This window comes from Antechinus flavipes, chromosome 4 (assembly GCF_016432865.1).
Source record: "Antechinus flavipes isolate AdamAnt ecotype Samford, QLD, Australia chromosome 4, AdamAnt_v2, whole genome shotgun sequence".
Taxonomy (NCBI): Eukaryota; Metazoa; Chordata; class Mammalia; order Dasyuromorphia; family Dasyuridae; genus Antechinus; species Antechinus flavipes.
This window is the reverse complement of record NC_067401.1, coordinates 66,154,926-66,176,551: the sequence shown is the minus strand read 5'-3', so window position 1 is coordinate 66,176,551 and position 21,626 is coordinate 66,154,926. Positions and strand designations below refer to the sequence as shown.

Sequence of the window (21,626 nt, the reverse complement as noted above, 5' to 3'; positions counted from 1 at the left end):
TGTGTCATTCAGTGGGCACTTTATAGATATTTGTTGAGTGAATGAATTTGAACATTAGTGACCAAAATCTGTACTAACTCCTACTGTTTAGGATAATTCTATTAGACTTTTCTATATGTTATGTTATGTATATGTTATGTTATGAATTTTGTAATTCACTATTATTATTTTAAAAATCTATAGGCATTTAGATTTTTAAAATAATAATAGTGAATTACAAAATTCAGAATTGGATGGGACTACCTAGTTTTTCCAATCTGATCTCTTTCTGAACAAGAATTTGATCTGTAATATCTCCAATATATCACATGGGTATCGTGTAGAAGAAAACTTTACTTATTAATAAGATATTTCTTCATCTCTCTCTCTCTCTCTCTTTTTCTCTCTCTCTCTTGATTTAAGAATCACAGATTTTTGTAAAACCAAGAGACAGATATTTGTTGAATTTAATCAAATCCAATACAGTTCCTTTAGTAAGGAAACTAAATCCTAGAGAGGTTGTGATTTGCCCAAGATCACATAGCTAATAAAGAGTAGCAACACCCTTTTCACTTCATTTTATAATTATATTTATTTGTGAGGAAGATACAAAAATGAATAATATACTTTATGCCCTAAGAAGATAATCTAGTATTTTATTTCATTTTTTTCTTAATCTTTAAGTTTATTTTTGAAGCAAATAAATCATAAGGATAGAGACTAGACCTGTAGTTTGATTGGTACAGGTTGGATTGGGTGAGGAACTTCCCTCTACCACTGCAGCCACATAACATAGAGTTTTCAGGAGTTTGCCAGAATGGCTGTGACATGCCTGACTCCAGAGTCACACATCCAGTATATGTTAGAGGCAGGACTTGAACCTGTTTCTTCTTGGGTTTGAGGTCCATTCTCTGTTCCAGGTTCCATATTGTTTCTCAAAATAAACCATTGTAGAGAACGTCACCTGCTTTAACATTGGGAAAATTATTTAAACTCCCTCTAAGCTGAGCATATCTTTAGTTATTTGGATAAACTGAGACAATATATGTGAAAATCCTGTGGGATTTTCAAACTGAAGCCTTCTATGGTACATAGATGATGTAGCATTCTGTTGAGTAATTATATTCTGAAATGATTATCCTCCCCTTCTTTCTTAATGAGATAAGATAGTTATATATAATAGAATTCAAACCTACATTTTTAGGGTGTGGTTCTCCATTTACTTAGCAATACAATAACTACCACTCTCAGGTAAGTCTGTTGCTTTGTGCTCATCTTTCTCTAAAATGTGAAAAGATATTGTGCTCTGTAATCAACAGTTCAATAAATGCATGGCACTTCACAAAGTTTAAAAATGATAAGATTTCATAAAATACTTCATTCTTTTATTTATATTTATTTAAAATGACTTAATTGTAGGTTCCTTGCTGCATTAATTCTTGTAAATAAATCACAAATGTACGCTTATTTTCTTGATGTTCTAGAGTAACTAATTTATCAGTTTCTAGTAAAGAAGTTGACCAATATTTTCAAAACAGCCTGTAGAGAGCCAAAACTCTGGAGAAGTGTACTTGAAACAAGGATTCTTACAACAAGGTATTCACTCAGTGGAATTGATAAGACAATGAGTTTAGCATGGTGATTAATAGTTCTCTTGTTCAGTATGATTGAATTAATTTTACAACAAATAATGGTTCCCTAGTGATATAATGATTGGCTTATACTCAGTATGATGAATGGATTTAATTGTAATAGAGTATTTAAGAGGTCAGAGTCAGACTTAGAGACAGACTCAGAGAAGACAGAGGACTGGAGGCTGGAACTCAAGCTCCTGGACTGAGACAGACTTCAAGATAGAGACCATCATGGTGGCTCTCCTGCATCCTCTATAGAAACCAAGACACATTCTGGAGGACCTCCAGAAAGCTAGCCAAACCCCAGGTGAAGGAGACAGACTTTGAAGGAAATAACAAAAAATTTAGACTTTATCTCTGGCTATTCTTGTGGTGATTACTCTGCTGAAATGACCTCCAGAAAGCTAACCAGAACACAACATAGACCAGTTTCTTCAGAGTTGTAAAATTTTTCATTGTTTAGACAGTACTTAGAAATGAGGACAGTGAAAGTCTGTGAAAGAAAGCTTTATGCTTTCTGCAGACATTTATCTCTAGAATAAATTGATAGCTTTACAGCTTCAGAGAAGTGAATTGCATTTGCTGTGGCCCAGTGTGGTTCCTTCCACATTGCTAATATGGTAACCTCCTACAGACCTGTGTGGATGGGGGAAATCTTACTATGCTGATTTGTCATGTTAATTATGGTGTCTTCTTTTTTTGGAAATGCCCTATCTTTCACTGGTTTGACTGACCAAGAAACATATAGGTGTGAAGTTTTGATCTATGATCTTAAATAGATACTGGTCTTCACCAGTGGTTGACTGATTTTATCCTTCAGGGATACTGTAGTTGTTACCTCCCATTTTAATGATACTTTAATATGAAGCTCTTACAATAACTTGGTAAGCTAGGTTGTATGATATTATTAATTCTATGATATTAGGTCAATTAGGTGGTGCATTGGGTAAAGTGCCAGTTAGGCACGTCAGGAAGATTTTGTATTCCTGAGTTCAAATCTGGTCTCAGACAAGTACAGAATGTGTGAATCTGGACAAGTCATTTAACTGTTTTTGCCTTAGTGCCTCATATGTAAAATAAGCTGAAGAAAGAGGTGGTTAATTATACTAGTATCTCTGCCAAGAAAACAACAAATGGGGTCACTTGAGAGTTGGACACAATTGAAAAACAAATAATGACAACAAATAGTATGATTATTTCCATTTATAGATGGAAAAAAGCTCGAAATCACATAACTACCAACAATTAGAGGCTAGGATTTCACATGAGGCATTTTTACTTTAAGTCCATGCTCTTTACACTATATCACAGCTACCTCATAGAGTACTAGATTTTGGTACTATTACTATTTGGTACTAGTAAATATTAGTAAAAATAGCTAGTTAAGTGATAGTATGTTAACAAGTCTTCTAGTTTGACATGGTCTTGTGAAGAAGACGGAGAAAAATACTTCTTAATAATGATGTTTTAGAAATAATTTTCTTTTGTAAAACACTAAGAAAATGATCACAATATCGTTCATAATTTTGGACTTTCAAGATTGGAATTTTAAAATGTCTTACTTATTTCCTACCGAGAAGGAAATACTTTAAAAATTTGATTGCCTTCACCTGATTGTAAAAAAAAGAAAAGCTGCTGCCTTTGAAATAATTTTTTGTTGTTTTTTTTGTTGTTTATTTGTTTTTGTGAGGCAATTGGGGTTAAGTGATTTGCCTAAGGTCACACAACTAGTAAGTGTTAAGTATGTGATGCAGCATTTGAACCCTGGGCCTCCTGACTTCATGGCCCACACTATTCACTGCACCATCTAGCTGCTCCAGCCTTTGAAATATCAAGTTACTGATTGACAGCACAGGTTAGATAAGTGGATCCTGGTAATGTTTTCTTAGGCAAATAAGACACCTGATACTTTGGAGAAGGAAAAGGAAGGAGAAGTAAAGGAAAGCTCTTTGCTGTAGGATTCATTTGACAGTTCAGTTGGGTGGGCTATTTTAGTGTAGCTATTAAAAAGAGTTGTTAATAAAGCAGGGTTTATTTTCCTGGAACTAGGACTGGAGGAATTTAATAGAGATCAGAATTCCTTGCTATTCTCATGGTAACTAAATGGGTTATACTAACCACTATTAACAACTTTTATTTATTGAAAAATTGATCAGATTTTTATTTCCTGTATTTTTTGCAAAGGATTACTTTTCAGATTATTCTCTTCTTATTGCTAAATTTTGGAGATACTTTACTGTTGAGACATTTATTGTCAGATATACAGCATGTCTCTCTCTGTTAGAAGTCAAGCCATTTGCTTGTGATTAATTTTGTATCTTAATAATTTAGCAGCAAAAACATTACAGTTCTTTAAATTCATAACATTGTGGAGTGAATCATGGAAGATAACGGACTGAAAATTACAACTGGAAACAACATTTCTGTATGTATTAACTTTTTTCTACTAATTTCATCGGGAAACATTTTGGGATTTATATTTTGAGCTATTTGACACTTCTGGCTAAAATATGAAGTTTAATTTTGAAGATGATGTTTATCTTGTATTTATGTTGTACATTTTTAGAATGCAAATGTCAGAAATAGTTTGTAGTAAATGCAAACTTGATCCTGCTTAAAAATTAATTAAAAATTAGATGTATTAGCAATTGAATTTATTTTGAGTTTCTAGTGTTATATACTTGTATTGCAGTCTAAAGCTGTCTTTTTTTTTCTTTCCTGTTTAGATCTAGGTTTTATCAATATAGAGGACTTCTTTGTGAGATAGGTCATCATCCCGTATATTTTACAGCTTTAGAGAGTTGCCTAGGAAGTACAGTAATTTGCCCAGAGTTGTACAATCTGTATGTGTCAGATACTTGACCCAAGTTGTCATATTTCTGAGGAATGCTTTCTTATCATTATGCCACATCACCTCTTACTGTCACTAATAGACTTTTAAAGTGCTAATCTAAATTATTCAAAAGAGATATATAATTTCAAACTTAGAACTTATGTAGTCTTATGTTACCATTCAAAATGAGATTTTTTAAATATCCCTCTTATCATAATTGTAGAATTGAAAGAATTCAGTGAGATTCAGTTTTAGATTTTTCAATCTTCTCTGACAGTTGGATTTAAAAAATAAAAATCTTAAGTTGTTTATAATAAAATATTTAAAGGAATTTGTTTTTAAGAGTAAGTAGAGAAACTTTTGAGTCCATATATACTGTATTATATTACTGTGTGTGACTATCTAGGTGCCAAAGATTGAAAAATTCCTTCTTTGAGGGAAGTGAGGAGATACTGAGACTTTCTTTACTGAAGAAGACAAAAGTGACTTTCAGAACTTGACTCTTTCTCAGAATGGGCAGGAAGGTGCTCTGTGCCCTTTTTACCTAAGTCTCAGTTTCTCCCAATTTGATTAGAAGGGATTCTCTAATAATCTCCTTTTTTCTAAATGAGATTTAATAGCTTAGTGGCTGAGGTCTAGTTACATAGAGGGTCTTTTTTTCAACAGATATATATTTTCAAGATTCCTGGGTGGACAGAAGCTTTTTAATGAAATGAATATTTTGGAGAGCAGATAGAAGTTTGGCAAGACAAAAAAACCAAGAATGGCAATAAGAGTAGAAATTAAACCAAGAATAAAGTAAGATATTGAAGTTAGATGATTATATTTGGTGTCATAATCTTGGAAGGAAATTATAGACATTCCACTAAAGAAACAATAAGAATAGAAGAATAAATATTTTGTTTTTTTAATTGTTTCTATTTGCATAGTTTTTGCTGTCCTCATTCATTGCTGCCAAAGTGGACATTTTTATTTGATTTTGCAAATTAAGTGAAGGCTGACATGTTCTTTTGCATAATCTTATAGATACTACTGTTGCTCCATTTTTTTTAAAGAAATCAACATGAGTACTTCCTCCATTGATTCAGGTTGAAACCTTTTCAGATCTTTTTTATTTATGAGTTTCTTGTCCATGTTTTCCAATAATCCTCTACAGATAATCTACCGAAAGAGCTGGAGGTTTTCTTTAAGTGTCTAAGGGTAACACAGTGTACCATGCAGGCTATTCTTTTGTATTTCATTCATGCTGCAGCGACTAGCCCACCTTTTTTTGGCCTTCACAAATGGAAGTAGTTGATAACACAGGCAGGTGGTCTTGGGATTAGTGCTGTATTCTCCTTAAGAGCTGCACCACACCAGGCATCTTTTGCTATTTGGTTTATTTGTAATTTTAATTTTTGGTTTATTTGTAATTTTAATTTTTCAAGATTGTGAAGTATGATTTATAGCCATATGACATCATCAAGAGAATATTGATGCTAAAAATAAAAATATGAGTGCTTTTGTAGAAGTGAGCATTAAAAATACTGTGTCCTTTCTACAACTCAGTCTCTTCCTATTATTTAATTCTGGGTTCATTTTATAAAATGAATTCACATATGAGGAATCCCATTCAGCTAAAAGTTGGATTAGAGATGATTTTTCAGGTACATTTCACCTCTGAGAGAATGAATGGATAATATGACAAATTGCTTGTCAAATGACATGCCATTGTTTAGATAATAGTATATTTCTGTACACTGGTTTGTGTCTCTCCCCCTTCCCTCCTCCCTCCCCCCAATTTGGATGGTTAGACATTTTTATTTGAATTTTATTTGCTATCCTTAAATCTCTGGATGATCTCTTTCTTTTCCCCCTCTGAGGTACTGGTAGTATAGCAAATAAAATTATTCTTTGCATTTCAGCTGGCATAAATTTTTACTTAGCATCGGTAAATGGTTACTTGGTAATTATTTTAGTGTATTAAGTAGTCGATAAGATCTCTTAAAAACAGGGATTATGTATTTTTATATAGTTTTTTTAATACTCTAAAAACTTGATAAGGACTATGTTACAAAATTTAAAGTACAGATTAAAAATGACTTTCCCTGATTTAATTGAGAATTGATCAGAAATGCAAGGAAAAGAGAAAATAAATGCAAATTGGAAAAAAAAAATGCTTTGTAGTCTAGGACCTGACCTTTTTTATTGAAAAAAAAAAAAAGGAATCGTGATTGTAGGTCATTGTGTCCTCCAGTGTACTTTAGAAACACAAAATTCTTTGAACAGATTTGAAATCAGAATTTGACATTTTCCAGGAGATTCAAGTGCCTGTGCCAAAAGTATGTTTCTGGCGCTTAGTTCTCTTTTATGTTACTTTAACACAGGAAGTATGGGCTCAGATTTTTTTTCCCTAGACTTTTCTAAGCTTACTTCTAGGATTATTCTCACGTGGTAGCATGATATAGTACAGACAGCATTAGACTAGAAGTTCCAAATTCTAATACCTTCACTTCCAGTGACTGTTGTTTGGCTTTAGTAAATTCATTTAATATATTTTTGCATCAGTTTATTTATGTGTAAGAAGAAAATTCCTTCAGGTTCCTTCTAGGGGTAAAATTATATAATCCCGTCGTTCTTTATAAAGACTCTTGCTGGTAGAGCTTGAACATAAGCAGAAGTATTTGGTTACATACCACAGGCCAGTTTCCCGGTACACAAAAACTCAATGTTTACTTTTTCCTCTACTATATGAAGTTTCAGTAAGTTCTTTTTTTCATTGATTCACACAGAGTTTTCACCAGCATAAAAATATTTGCTATTTACATGTTCAGTTGAACAATTAGCTGTGCTTTTTAACCTCAAAAGAGTACAGTAGCGAAAACAATCTAGTTTGCAAGATTTTTTTAAAATTATCAATAGAAATATAGTTAGTATTTAATTTCATACAAGAGTCATTCCTATCCGTTATCCTTAGCAACGTGCTTTAGATTTTTCAGAGCAAAGATGCTTCACATCAGTTGACACAGATTGAAGTTGGGGCTGAGAGTTATGTTGGGGATGGATGTGTTATGAAATAAATTTTTGTATAGTGTGTGCTTGATGTAACTAGTAGTAACAAAAAGGGTAAGAAACAGAAAGATGAGTATATAGAACAATAAAAGAGATCATTTGAATGTTGTTTAGGTAAAGTCCACATAGATTCTAATCCAAAAGGGTAGATATTAATTCAGTGAGACAAGTTGTAATGTAATAGAGACAAAAAACATGCCGTTACTGTTCTATATTGAAGAAGACCCAGAAGCATAGAAAACTTGGTTTAAAAAAAAAAAAGCCCAAACAAAAAACAGTGCCATTCATAAATGTATTTATTTTTTCATTAGTTTTTAATGTATTTCCTTCTGCACTTTGCATTTTGGCTAATTAGTTGTTGTTTTCTGCTTTTATTTTTTCAGGAACGTGAAGAAAAGGCAATGTCTGCCAATTTAAAGTACCTTTCTTTGGGAATCCTAGTCTTTCAGACTACCAGCTTGGTTCTTACTATGCGTTATTCGAGGACTTTGAAAGAAGATGGGCCTCGGTATTTGTCATCGACTGCGGTAGTCATTGCTGAACTTTTGAAGATCATTGCCTGCATTTTATTAGTCTACAAAGATAGCAGTAGGTATCCAGTTTTGAGTTTGAGTTGAAGCTGTTTATGAATTATAATTGATGTTCCTATTTTTATTTCACTGTTTTGTTTATTTATGCTTCTATTGCAGTATTTTGTGCTATGATATTTTATTTTCTTTTTAGTGTTTTAATTTTATTAGAATGGTTTTCTCTTAATTATATAGGGTTTTTCTGTCAAATTTAATTAAATTCAATTTGTCCTACATTTTCTGTGTGAAAGCATTGAGTTAAACAAAAAGTTTAGATAAGACTTGGCCCTGCTCTCATGGCTTTATAGCCTCCAGTGGGAGGATATAAGATGTACAGAAATAACCATTATCCTGTTAGATTCTTAAGGACTCTTTTATCTAAAATTTTTCTTTATTTCAGCACCAAGCATAGTGTTCTTTATAAGTAAAGTCTTATACATGTTTCTTATTTCATTTAACATGAAATTGTTCATGATGAATATAAGAGAGATATAACAGAATGCTGTTACTACAAATTGGAATAATCCTAAAGTATTTCCTGGAAGATCCTGCATTTGAATTGAGCTTTAAAGGATAGGTAGGAATTCAATGGATTATCTTGGGATAGAAGTGGGATGGGGAGGAGATCATCCAGACACAAGAAAGAACATGATAAAGGCATGGAAATGAGGCATTTCAGTGGATAGAGTACTAGTCTTGGAGTCAGGAAGATTAGGTTTGGATCCTTCCTCAGACACTTATTTTCTGTGTGACCATGAATAAGTCATTTAGTTTCTTTGGGTCTCAGTTTCCTCAACTGAAAAATGAGGATGTTAGATCTTTAAGGACTTTTCCAGTTTTAAATTTATGAGTCTATAATCCTATGAAATGAGGAACTGCATGGGGGAGTAGTCCAGTTTGTCTGGAGTATAACATACACCAGTTAAAGTAGTTAGACATAATGCTGGAGAGATCAAACTTGGTATAAGATTGGGAAAACCTTGATGTAGGCCAAGGAATTTTAACTAATCAAAAATCATTTAAAAACCAAGGAAAGGCTTTGAGTAGACTTTAGGCATTTTATGGTATAGTAAGAAAAGCAGTTTTGGAGTCAAGATACTTAGGTGTTTGGCTTTCCACATTCATCATGATGTGTGTGTCTGACTAAGCCATTTAAACTCTGAATAACTATTTACTCATAAATAAAATTTATGGTTTACTACTTGCTCACAAAGTTGTTATAAGAAAAGAATTTAAAGTGATAGATAAAATTTTAATTGTGTTTGTTATTGTTTCCCAAAAGGAGAATGCCTGGTTATATTGTTATTAAGAGATGGCAGGCTTGACTTAGGCCAGTCAAGTAGGTTAGGACTGGAATTCTATGAAATATGTACAGTACATATAAATTCTGAATCATAAAAGAGATTAATAAGGATACACCATTGATTGGAGTATATGAGGCTCGCTTTTGCCTCTGCATCCTGTCATGGTGGCAATTATTATCTGAGACTATCATGAGAAGCTCTTAATTCTCCTAGGCTGAGCTTTTTATAACCCCGGAAACCATGTTGATTTACTAGTTCAAATTCTAATTTTCTGGGCCAGTCATGTCTAATACCAAGAATGATATCCTTGCCACTTTAAAGAGGAACCATCCCTGGCTACACAAAATAAATGTGCCTCACTACATTGTACCACTTGGCCCACAAGGTTTTCCACAAAGTTACTCTGGGTAATCTTCCACAGTGGTTCTATGGCTGGTAGTAGATAATTCTGTCCTTAAAGATTCAGAAAAGCTCCACATGAGTAGTATTAGAGAAGAGCTTAACATAGATATAAGAAGAGTCAAAATGGAAAAACAACAAACAATTTAATACCCCTCACACCGAAGTTCGGATAGTGGAAGTGATGTCAGGACTATTTCACAATGGGGCCTCCTGATGTGAAAAACAAAGATAAAGGGTGTCACTTTCAGGGTCATCAGGATCTTAGCATAGACGATGTCACTTTCTGCAGAGCCTCTGATCCCCATCACAGTTCAGGATCATCTCAGCAAAACAGCTAAGAGGTCATACTGATCAGTGGTTTGGATTGGGAATAGAAGGAAAGAAAGCAAAAAGACCAACTAGGAATCTGTTGAAATAATTCAGAGATGTCATAATGAGCGTCTATACTAGATGTTAGTAGTGGGATTTGAATAATGGATGGATTGAAAATGTAATATAAAGATAAAATCTTCAAGTCTTGATAACTGGGTATGAGAAGTGAGAGAGAAGGTGGAGTTAGTGATGACTCCAAGTTTTAGACGTGGATCTCGAGATAAATGATGATGTCACTGAAAGAAATAGTGAAGAATAAGGAGTAGCAAGGAAAGATATTTTTGCTCAGTTTGGGACATGTTCAGTTTGAACCATTGCAACATCCTGGTAGAGATATCTGTGAGCATTTGGAGATAGGTATCTGGCGCTCTGTAGAGAAATTAATTTTTACTGGGAATAAAAAACCATCACTTTGTTTTATGTGTTGTCTTATAGGTAATCCACAAATATGAAGAATGTTAACTCAGTTCATTTTCTTTTTGTCTAATTGCTCGTTCCACTTATTTCTTTTATGTTCTCTTGATTTGGAATTGCAAAACTTCCAAGATTCATCATTTGTGTCTATAAGGTCCTAGTAGCTTAAGATCCTATGGATGCAAAGCATAACTTCATAACCATTCTTTGAATATGTTAAGTACTTAAGCTCAAGATAGCTAATTGATCAGGTATTTTGATTTCTTCAGGTCTATTGAAGTGTATCATGGGGTTTGTGTAGTCATGCAACTAGTCATTTCTGAGTCTATTGGAGCAAATTCCATATTACCTAAGAATATTTGGATTCTGGGCAAATTAGCATTTCAGTTTGTATTGTAACATGCACTTTCAAAATAAGAATAAACAAGAAGTGTCTTTCTAACTTTGTATTTCCCATCTTTTTAATGACCATTTCTATGACATTTAATGCTTTTTGCCTCAACTAAGGGAAGATTCTCTTAAGTATCATATTGCCTTGCACTTAATACTTCTTGTGGGGAGGAGGGAAGGACAAAACCTATAATTTCATGGCTTCAGGGAGCTCCCAGGTAGGAAATTCTCTCAACTAAAGTAGATTGATACTCACTTTTCAATTTATATTTTTAGAGACCTCAAAACAGCCTTCTGCCTGTGGGGTTGATATACTATCCACTTCTTCTTACTAGCTTTTACACATATTGTGAGTTTAACAAATGTTTGAATTATTTGATGAATGTAGCTGATGAGAAGTGAGACCCACCTATTTGCTTTGTGTAACTACTATAGTGAATGCAAACAAATAAAACTGGGACTCTGGGGCTTTTTAAGATATCTTGGCATTTAGGCAAGGGCACTGTTTAAAGACTCAGAAAGTTCCTTGTTACCTGGGTGGAGAGTACGTTTAGCTATGACAGATAGTATTGGAAGAAAGAAGAAAAAGCATGTTTGCAAGATAGGAAGCATGTTTGGGTTTCTTTCTCTCATCTACCGTTTCTCCCTTTCCTACAGCTTGTTTGGGATGTGGTGGGGGTGACCAGAGTGCAGACTTCTTCGACCTCAGGCCCTTGTGTTTTAGGGGCTTCCTGCCTGGACTGTCAGGTGACCAGGCCAGGAGCCAGGTGAGAAGCCCCAAATTTGCCTAGTTGTCTTATTTTGGGTAAGAGTGGGGAAGTAGGATGGGTGTTCTTGTATAATTTTTTTCCTTTTAATTTTGGTGCAAAGAAGCTAGGAAATACAGCATATTCCTTTTAGTAAATTTTCCCCTTTTCCCCCACTAGACAGTTACTTCCTGCTTTTACCTTGTGTCCCCTTTTTGGTTTTATAAGGAACTTTTTCTGCTTTACTTCTCTTTTGGGGACTTCTAATTTACCTCTGCAACCTTCAAAATATTGCTCCTAAGGTTCCTAAAAACAAAACCCACTAAGAGTAAAAATGTAGTTTTACCCAGAAGATTTAAGTGCAAGTACAACAAAATAAAATGAAAATCAGGAGTTTTTTTTTTTTTTTTAAGTAAAACATAGTATTTTGTGTTTATAGAATAAAATAGAAGGGAATTACATTTATACTTCTGGCAGTATTATTTTCTACTTTGTGATATTTGAGAATGAGTACTGAAGACTTTTTAATGGTAAAAAAAAATATTTTACCAGTTGTTAGGAAGATTTTTCCTATTCTAATGATCAGATTGCATTTTCTGTGTATGGTTCAAGATTTGGAGTAATGCAAATGTTCATTTCTTATCAATACTTGCTTTACAAGATGGGCTCATAAATGAATACCAGACCTTCAGGCCTAAAAGAATTTTATAAGTAAACCCTTTTGTAAACATTGGAAGTAAGATTGAAAGCAGTACTATTTTCTCCAGTTATTCATTAAGTCATGTGTGTATCACCTCTATTAAAAAAGCTTACTGAGCTAATTCATTCAGCAAATATAGCCTAGCTGGGGGATGAATGACACATAAATGACTGTAATACACAATAATCTGAAATTACCACAAATACTTCAAGATGCTTTGGGAGTTCAGAGGAGGGAGAGACTATATCTTGCCGAGGAACTAAGTTAAACTTTGTGAAGGAAGTGATATTTAAGTCAGACCTTGAATGACGAGCACCATTTTAGTTGGTATAGCTAGGAGTTGATAATCTAAGCAGAGGAAATTGGAGTGAACAAAGTCATAGAGGTGGGAAAGTGTTGGGTATATTTAATATTTAATTTATATTAATAATATCATATATTGATAAATAAATGTATTTAAATGTGGTGATACTAGGGCTTGGAATTCAATTCAGCATCTAATGTAGTGCTAGGCACTATGATAAATGCTAGGGATAGATAGATATAAAGACAAAAATAAGACAGACCCTGCCCTTAAGGATAATGTCTGTAAAGTGCTTTGTAAAACTTGACATACATATATGTCAGTTATAATTATTCTACTGGAGAATATAAGGACAAAGAACTATATAAATAACTTTTGAAGATATGGGTTGAAGAAAACTGCAGATTGAGGAAAAGCGTATAGGAAGAAGTACTTGTGCTGAATCTTGAAAGAGCCAGAATATGGAGGAGAGCATTCCTCATATGGAGCAAAGCTTAAGCAATTTAATTCAATTCAACGATCATTTATTCTCTGCCTGCTATGGTGCAAGGCCTATTTTAGACCCTGACAGTTCAATGTCTCTTTTATTAAGACTCTTTCATTATGCTATAGACATGAAAATGGGAAATGTTCTATAGAGTTTAGGAAACTGCTGTTAGGCCAGTGTGGCTTGAAGGCAGAGTGCCTAAAAGTGACTAATATAAAGTAGACCTAGAAGAATATAGCTGAAGCAACACTCAATGTAAAGGACTTTAAATTTTTGGAGAATAGAGTGCAGTAAAGGAATAATGGAGGATAAAGTTAGAAAGGTAAGTTGGGACTAAATTGTAAAGGATTTTGAATCCTAACCAAGGAGTTTGAAAACTCTGACCAAGGAGTCATTGGAGATTTTTTTTATTATGATGGTTAACATAATTAGAACTGTTGTACTTCAGAAAGATTATCTGAAGAAGGGCTTAGAGTTAGAGATGCCAGTTAGATAACTGTTGCACTTAGATTAAATTAATAATGGCCTAAACTAGGGAGATAGTAGTGGGAAAAGAAAGAGGGGCATGGATGTGAGAGATTGTGAATAGTAGAATCTTACTGAAAGGAAAACAACCCTAATAGCCAATAGCTAGCATTTATATTATGTTTTAAGGTTTGTAAATATCTCATTTTATCTTCATAGGTGCTATTGTTAACCCCATTTTACAGATGAGGAAACTGAAGCAAACAGCAATTGACTTACCCAGGGTCAATAGCTAGTAAGTGTCTGAGATGGATTTTACTTCAGAACTTCCTCATCAGTCCAGATCTCAGCATTGTATCCACTGTGCTACCTAGTGGGAAAAAGAAAGTTTGGGGGTATCATTCTCCTTTAACAGAAATAGGGGAGTCAGAAAGAAGAACTTGTTTTTGTTGGGGGGGAAGATGCCTGAGTTCGTTGTAGGACATATTGAATTTGAGATACATTTGAGATGTGCAGCTTTATTGTTTGGTCTTCAAATCAATTTGGGCTGGTGCTTTGGAGTCATTTTATAATTCATAGAGTCTTAGCACCATAAAAGATTTAACTTAAGATATTAAGTAATTCAGCCTCATCTTAAAGATGAGGAAATTGCAACTCAGAGAAGTTAAGTGATTTTCCTGGGGTTACAAAACATTGGAATTATTAGAATCAAGATCTCCTAATTTCCTTCCCTCTTTTCCACCAGGCCAGGAAGTCTCCGATTAGTACCTTTACTAGAGAGAGGGCAATGGATAAGGAGAGAAAGTAAAACTGATTTTAGATTTTGTTTTCTCATTATTTTCTTTCATTAAAATTTTTTCTAAGAAAAGTTTGGAAATATTAGTTGAGTTATTATGAGATTACGTGAATTTCCATCTTTTATGTATCCCTTGATTGTACAACAGTCAAAAGTTAAAGTTAAAAGTTAGTTGGTATAGGGAATGATCTTTATTTTCAGAAAATATGTGAGTAGTGAGGAATGCGAATATTTGAGAATAATCTTTACATTCTTTTGGATTTAATTTATGTTATCATTTAAAGAGATTTTGATAAAAAATAGTTCAGAATACATAATTTCTTACCAAGTAGTCATTCTTCTGTTAAACTTAAGTATTAGGGGCAGTTGCCAAACTAGGAACTAAAAAGAGTTTTATTCCAATTATAGCTAACATGTCCAAAACTGAAAACTGATCATCTTCTTCCCTACATTTGCTCCTCCTCACAACTAATGTATTTCTTGTGATGTCACTACTATTATCCAAATCAGTCAAGCCTAAAGCTCAGTCATTTGTGGCTCCTCCTTGTCTCTTGCCAGTGCTGAGTCCTGTTGATTTCTTCCTCTTATACAGTGCACCATACCTGACAGATGTTTAATAAATGCTTATGGATTGACCTCTGGAATCAGTCTTCTTCCATTCACCTCTTCCACCTTAGTTCAGGTCTTTATTGTACTCTCACATAGACTACTGTGATAGCTTCTTAATTTCTCTTCTTTAAATCCTTGTCTCATTTTTTTCAGTTTATTAATAAAATATTTTTCTAAATGCATAGTTTTACCTAACTCTCTTGGTCAAAACCCTTTGGTGTCTTTCTATTGCCTAGAAGATAAAATACAAATGCCTCAAGCTGATATTTTATTCATACCTTTCCAACTTTATTTGCTACCTCTACCCTTCATACATTTTACACAGAGTTCTTTGAACTTTGAATTTAACCTGTCATCTGCCTCTACATTCACATAAACCACTGCTAAACTTGGAGTACATTCACTTCTCTTATCTTTCACAATTATTTTATTCCTTTAGAGCTTTAATAGGTGCCACTCTTCCTCAATGTGTTTTTTGATTTTCTCTCTTCTCTCCCTTAATCAACTGAATTTTTTTTTCTCTTAAAATTTTCCTAGAATATGTTTTTGTCTCCCTTCTTTGCTTTTTATCCTGTTATTCCCCCTTGAAAACAGAGGTCTATCTTTTTTTGTCTTGTCTTGCAAAAAGTGGACAGTTAATAAGTGTTTATCAACTTAAATTGAGTTGAATAAAATTGCAAAACTTAACTCAGTCAGAAGACAGTTGATTAAGCATTTACTGTGTGCCAGGCACTGTGCTAAGAATTAGAGATAAAAAGAAAAGCAGAAATCAATCCTCTCCTCACAGAGGATATATTTCATGTATGAACAAGTTCAAGGAACAGGAAAAAAGTCAATGATAACTATTACAGGAAAGGTGGAAGGGAGTGAAATGAAAGAAGACAGAAACTATAAAAAGGGCCAGATTGTGAGGTGCTTTAACTGCCAAACAATGCTTTGATTTTGGAAGTAATTGGGAGGCATTAAATTTTATTAAATAAGGGCTTTACATGTCAGATCTATATTTTGGAAGAAACAGTTTGGCAGCTTGCTTAGTAGAGGATGGATTAGAGTGGTGAGAGACATTAAAACTAATTAGAAGGAATTGGAATAGACCAAGTGAGTAGGTGATGAGGGCAGCAGTTATACAAATGTAGAGGAGGAAAGTGTTTTAGACGTTGCAAAGGTAGACATGTCAAAATTTGACAACAAATTATGTGGGATGTATGAGAGGGAAGAGTCGAGGATGATATTGAGGTTTTGACCTGGATGACTAAAAGGGTAAGGGTGCCATCAACAATAAGAAAGAATTAAAGTTTAAAAGAGAGAAGTATTGTAGGGAAAAGATGAAATGCATATCTTTGGAAAGATTAAGATTGAAATGTATTTAAGTCATATTTTTCAAGAAGTCTAAAAGGCAGCTGGTGGTAGCAAACAGTGGAGTCTAAGGTTAAATAGATAGATCTGCAAATCATTTACATAGAGAGTTAATTGAATTATGGAAGATGATGAGATCACTAAGTGAAGGCATATAAGGCAGGGTTTTGCAAACTGTGATCCTCAGGTCAAATCTAGTCTCTTGCCTGTTTTTGTATGGTCTGTGTGCTATGAGTGGTTTTTATTTTATTTAAAAATATAAAATTCTTAGCCTATAGTCTAAAGCAGGAAACAGATTGGCTTTATCTCATGGATCATAGTTTGTTGACCCATGGTAGAAAGGGGAAATTGAAGAAAACCTAGGAGAGGGATTTGGGAGATACTCATGGTTAGTAGCCATGATATGGATGAAGAAACAGCAAAAGAGACAAAGAAATGACAGACAGATTAGAGAACAAGGAGAGAGAAGTATCATGAAAACTCAAGAAAGGAGAGATTATCCAGAAGGAGACAGTAACAGAAACAAAAATGATGCAGAGAGGTCAAGAAAAATGAGGATTCAGAAAAGACTTAGGTTTCACAATTTAAAGATCATTGGTAACTTTGTAGAGAGCAGTTTCTATTGAAACATGAGGTCAAAAGCCAAACTATAAATGCTTTAGAGGAAAAGAAGTGAAGACACTCAAGAAATTTTAGCCATGATAGGTCAGTAGCTAGTGGGGGTAATGCTTGTATAAGTTTTTTTTTTTCTTTAAACAGATTTAAGAGGCTAGGGTATATTAATGGGCAGGCAGCATGGAGGGAGTTGATAAATAGAGATTAAAGGTAAGAGAGTGGGATTGATAGTGTGCTGGAGAGAACCCTAGGATCTGGGATCTGGGATACTTTTTGAGGGTTGGCCACTTCATATCATTATAAAGAAGGAGACAGTGGGGGAATGTGTTTCGAGTGATACCCTTAAGATGAATATGAAGAGGGGAGGAAGGAGGAACTCTCAGAAACTGGCCTCCATATTTTAGGTGCAGTGTGAGATGATTCTCTCAGCTGGAAGAATTGGAGAAAGACTACCCTGGGAAGCTTGAAGGAGAGATTTGGAGCTGTTGCTGATAAAGAGCAAATAGGAAATAGATTAGGGAGGAGTGGTGTAGTTGAAATTAAGCAATATAAGTGTGCCCTGGAAGCTGAGAGTGTGTATAATGCTTGATTGAGATTTGTCAAGGCATAATTGTTAATTTGAAGAAAAAGAGAACTGAGAATAAAGAAAAAGATAAAGTTTATTTGTTTCACAAAAGAATCAATATAAGAAAGGGGATGGTAGCTTGTATGTAGATGATGAAAGAATTGAGGGAGGGATGAGGGAAATGGAAGTGCTGGATTTAAGAATAATTGTGGGATCATAAGACAAAGGGAAAGATGGAATGATGAAATATTATGATAAAGGAATTTTGGAATTTTTGAACATGGAAGTAAAACACTTGTGGGTAATGGCAAACCCAAGTAGGAGTTAGAATAGAGAAAAAGACAATTAGCCAGACACTGAAGAAGGAAGGAGAATATCTTCGGTAGAGGTCACCAAAATCAAGATTAGGTGATTTGGACACTATGACCCCATGGAAAGTCTGCATATGGTAATGGGAGGAAGAAATATTCTAATTCCCTCATTATAATCAGTGAGTTGAATATAAAAGAAGGTATATTGTGTAGTGTAAAGTATAATATGGCATAATATTTGAAGCATAATATGGAATAATATGACATTTTATTTATATATGTGTAAAATATATAGCGTAAAGCCAATATAAGTTATCATTAGAACAGCTAAAGAACCAGTGTGAAGAAGGAAACCTGATCTCAAGTGAGTGTCAAAAAGTAAGAGTAAAAAACAAAGTTTAAGATGAAAGCAAGCTTGTTAATTATAGAATAGGCATTCTCTAGGGTACAGTGGAAGGAGTGAGGATATCTAAATGGAATATTTGACAGAGGGTAGATTTGTAGTGAATGTGGAATCAGGGAATGAGCAGTTGGAGATGAGGAAAGAGGTTTGTATATTGTCATCTCAGAATAAGGAAAGTATGAGGGTTGGAACATGTTAACTTTTGAGGAATGAAATCAGAGTGTCAGTGGTTAGAGAAAGGGCCAGTAAGTTAAGCATGTGGTTAGATTGTTCAGAGTCCTCCTACCAGATCCAGCTTTGTGGCAGGATCAGTAGCTTGTGATAAGTGGTGATGTGGCCTGTGCTCTAGGCAGAGAGGAAAAGAAAGGACATGTGGGAGACCATTTAGGAGTTGTTGGTTCCAAGTCTGGATTAGAGAAGGGCCTAAAGGATAGTAGATGGGGGAGGTTCTTGTCTGAAGTCAAGGTGGCCCTAAAGAAAGCTTAGTAAGCTACAGAAGGTAAGAATTTAGTGGTAGGATATTACCCTGGATAACATCCAGTGTTGAAGATGGGCCAGACTCAAGATAGCAGGTGGCCGAGGGCTGGCTGGATATAACTCTGGGATAAAGTCAGAAAACTGAAACCATGAGAGATAGTGATTTGCTGTGAGTGGTTACTTACTTAATTATGTTGCTCTTTGTTTATGTTTTTCCCCCTAGAATGCAGTCTTCGAACATTGAATAGAGTATTACATGATGAAATTCTAAACAAACCTATGGAAACGCTTAAACTTGCTATTCCATCAGGAATATATACTCTTCAGAATAATTTACTGTATGTAGCATTATCAAACCTAGATGCAGCTACTTATCAGGTACTTTAGAAAAAAATTCTTATAGTGCTTTTTAAAAGTGACAATAATAATCATCATCATAATAATAATATCTGTTCTCTTTTTTTTTTTTCAGGTTACTTATCAGTTAAAAATTCTTACCACAGCCCTGTTTTCTGTGTCCATGCTTAGTAAAAAATTAGGTTTGTACCAATGGCTGTCTCTAGTGATTTTAATGGCAGGTGTCACTTTTGTACAGGTAAATTATTCAAGATAAGCTTACCTTTCATATTCATTGTAGTTTTAAAAAAGTAATTGTTGTGAATGAATGCTTTATCATCTTTATGTGACTGTTTCTCTATTATATCAAATTTTTTTAAACTTTATTTTTGATGGGTGTAACTTTAGACAGTTCACTTGATTTCCTGGGTTTCAGTTTCTTTATCTGTAAATGAGGGGATTGAATTAAATGATTTGTATAGTCACTTGTATTTAAATATTTGGTGTTATAAATTAGAATGTAAGATTGGGGAGGGGGGAGGTAGTTATAGTTAAATGACTTGACCAGGGTCACACAACTAATAAATGTCTAAGGGCAGAATTGAACTTTGATCCTCCCAACTCTAGGGTCAGTGGTGTATTCATGGCACCACCTAGCTGCCTCTAGATTTTAAGATTCTTGAAGATAAAAAAATGGCTTTAAACTTGTACATACTAATTCATTACATTTATTTACTGTATACTATGTGCTAGGTGTTGTGCTGTGTGCAACGGCCCCGCTGTCGAGGAGCTTGTAATCTAATGAGGGAAGACAATGCAAAAAAGGGTGTTAGGAGAAGGGAAGATACTTGGAGATAGCAGACATAATGGTCCATAGGTGTACAACTCATTGGGAAATGAAGAGATGGCTAGAGCTTCTACGAGGAGGTCTCTATCCACCATTTGGGGAAGTTATGGGGCAGTAATTGCTGTTACAGTATGAATATCAAAGGGTGATAGGTTCCACAATGCTTTATAGTACATAGGCATATGCTGCAAAGAACTTAAGAATTAGAACTTTAATTCATATCTGTGATCCTAATCGTTAATTCTTTGGTCATATGCACTTAAAGTCCCACAAAATATTGTGGAAAATATATATACATGCACATATATATACATATATGTATATACACACACACACACACACACACACACACACACACACAACCTACTAAACAGAACCATACATTTAAAACAGACCCCTCATTTTATAAGTGAAGAAACTGAATCGAGATTATGACTTGCATGAGGTAAAACAGATAGCAAGTGATAGAGCATATGGTTGGAAGTTTATCCTAAATGTATAAAAAAGTTAACTTGCAATCAGGCGATCAAAGACATACCACTTCAAGAAAATAATAGAAGAGATTTCATAGGTGATAAGTTTCTGGTAGATAGTATGGACTTAATAAGAGTTTTTTTCTACTTTTAAATGAGTAGTTCAGATAGTGAAGGCTATTGGGATTCAGAAGAGAGCATTTTTAACTAGGATGTCATGAAGGATACTAGGGTTCATGAAGGATAGGTAATTTGACATAAGTGGTATTTTTACATTTGGAAAGAAGAGGAGGACATTGTACAAAGAGATATTGGTGTGGTGAATTTCATCTAGAAAGGAAATGACAGATAAGGGGTAAACTAGATTGGCTGTAGCAGAGATCAGTGTAGAGACGTTGTGGGAAACAAAGGTGGAAAATATAGATTGGAGTCAGGTTGTTGAGGGCTTTGAATTCCTTCATAAGGATTTGAATTTTGTTTTATAAGCAATACAGAATCATGGGATAATTGAATACTTTGACTAAGGAGTGGTCTGCTCTGAATGAGCATTAATTAATTAATGTGATAGTAGTATTCATTATGGATTAGAACAGAGAAGCCAATTAAGAGGCAGCTGGAATTGCCAGGTATAATGTGGTAATTGTTGAACAAGGGTGGTGTTAATGAGAATTGAAAGGAAGACATGATAATGACATGTACTGAAGGAGAAATTGACAGGACTTGGTGACCTGGATAAGGAAGATGTTACTTTAATCTGATCATCTGTGGTGACATCTATAATGAACAGCCTTGAGAAGTAAGAAAACTGGAAGAGGTGTGTGTGTGTGTGTGTGTGTGTGTGTGTGTGTGTCTAAATTAAGTTATGATAGATTTTTTTATGTCAAGCTGCAAGTTTTATGTTTGATCTAAGAAATGATAGGAAGTTATCAAGATTTATTGAATAAAGTAGCTGACATGTCCAGACCTACACAAGATAGTAAGCATTGATGAAAGCAGAGGTTGTGTCTAAGTTTTGAAACTAGGAAAATATTGATGAAAATAATGGAAGTATGGAAATTAGGAAGAATTTCAGTTTGGGGAAAGCATGTGATGAGTAGTGAAAATAAAAGTAATAGATCTAGTAATAGGAGCAGAGGAGACCGCTGCAGAAATTCAGATGTGATGTACAAGATACATTGTATGTGCCAA

The 21,626-nt window shown here is 34.3% G+C and overlaps 1 protein-coding gene across 2 annotated transcripts in view; it reads left to right on the top strand.

The window, feature by feature from the left end:
• SLC35A3 (solute carrier family 35 member A3) overlaps positions 1 to 21,626 on the top strand; it is a 61,646-nt gene that overhangs the window by 9,603 nt on the left and 30,417 nt on the right. The window contains exons 1-4 of one of the 2 annotated variants that reach the window (XM_051993267.1): positions 3,949 to 4,038; positions 7,881 to 8,085; positions 19,006 to 19,160; positions 19,255 to 19,377. In XM_051993267.1, coding sequence (XP_051849227.1) covers positions 3,994 to 4,038; positions 7,881 to 8,085; positions 19,006 to 19,160; positions 19,255 to 19,377 — 528 coding nt within the window. In that variant the 5' untranslated portion in view covers positions 3,949 to 3,993. Of the gene's footprint in view, positions 1 to 3,948; positions 4,039 to 7,880; positions 8,086 to 19,005; positions 19,161 to 19,254; positions 19,378 to 21,626 lie in introns of those variants that run through there. The other variant, XM_051993268.1, reaches the window with a different exon arrangement.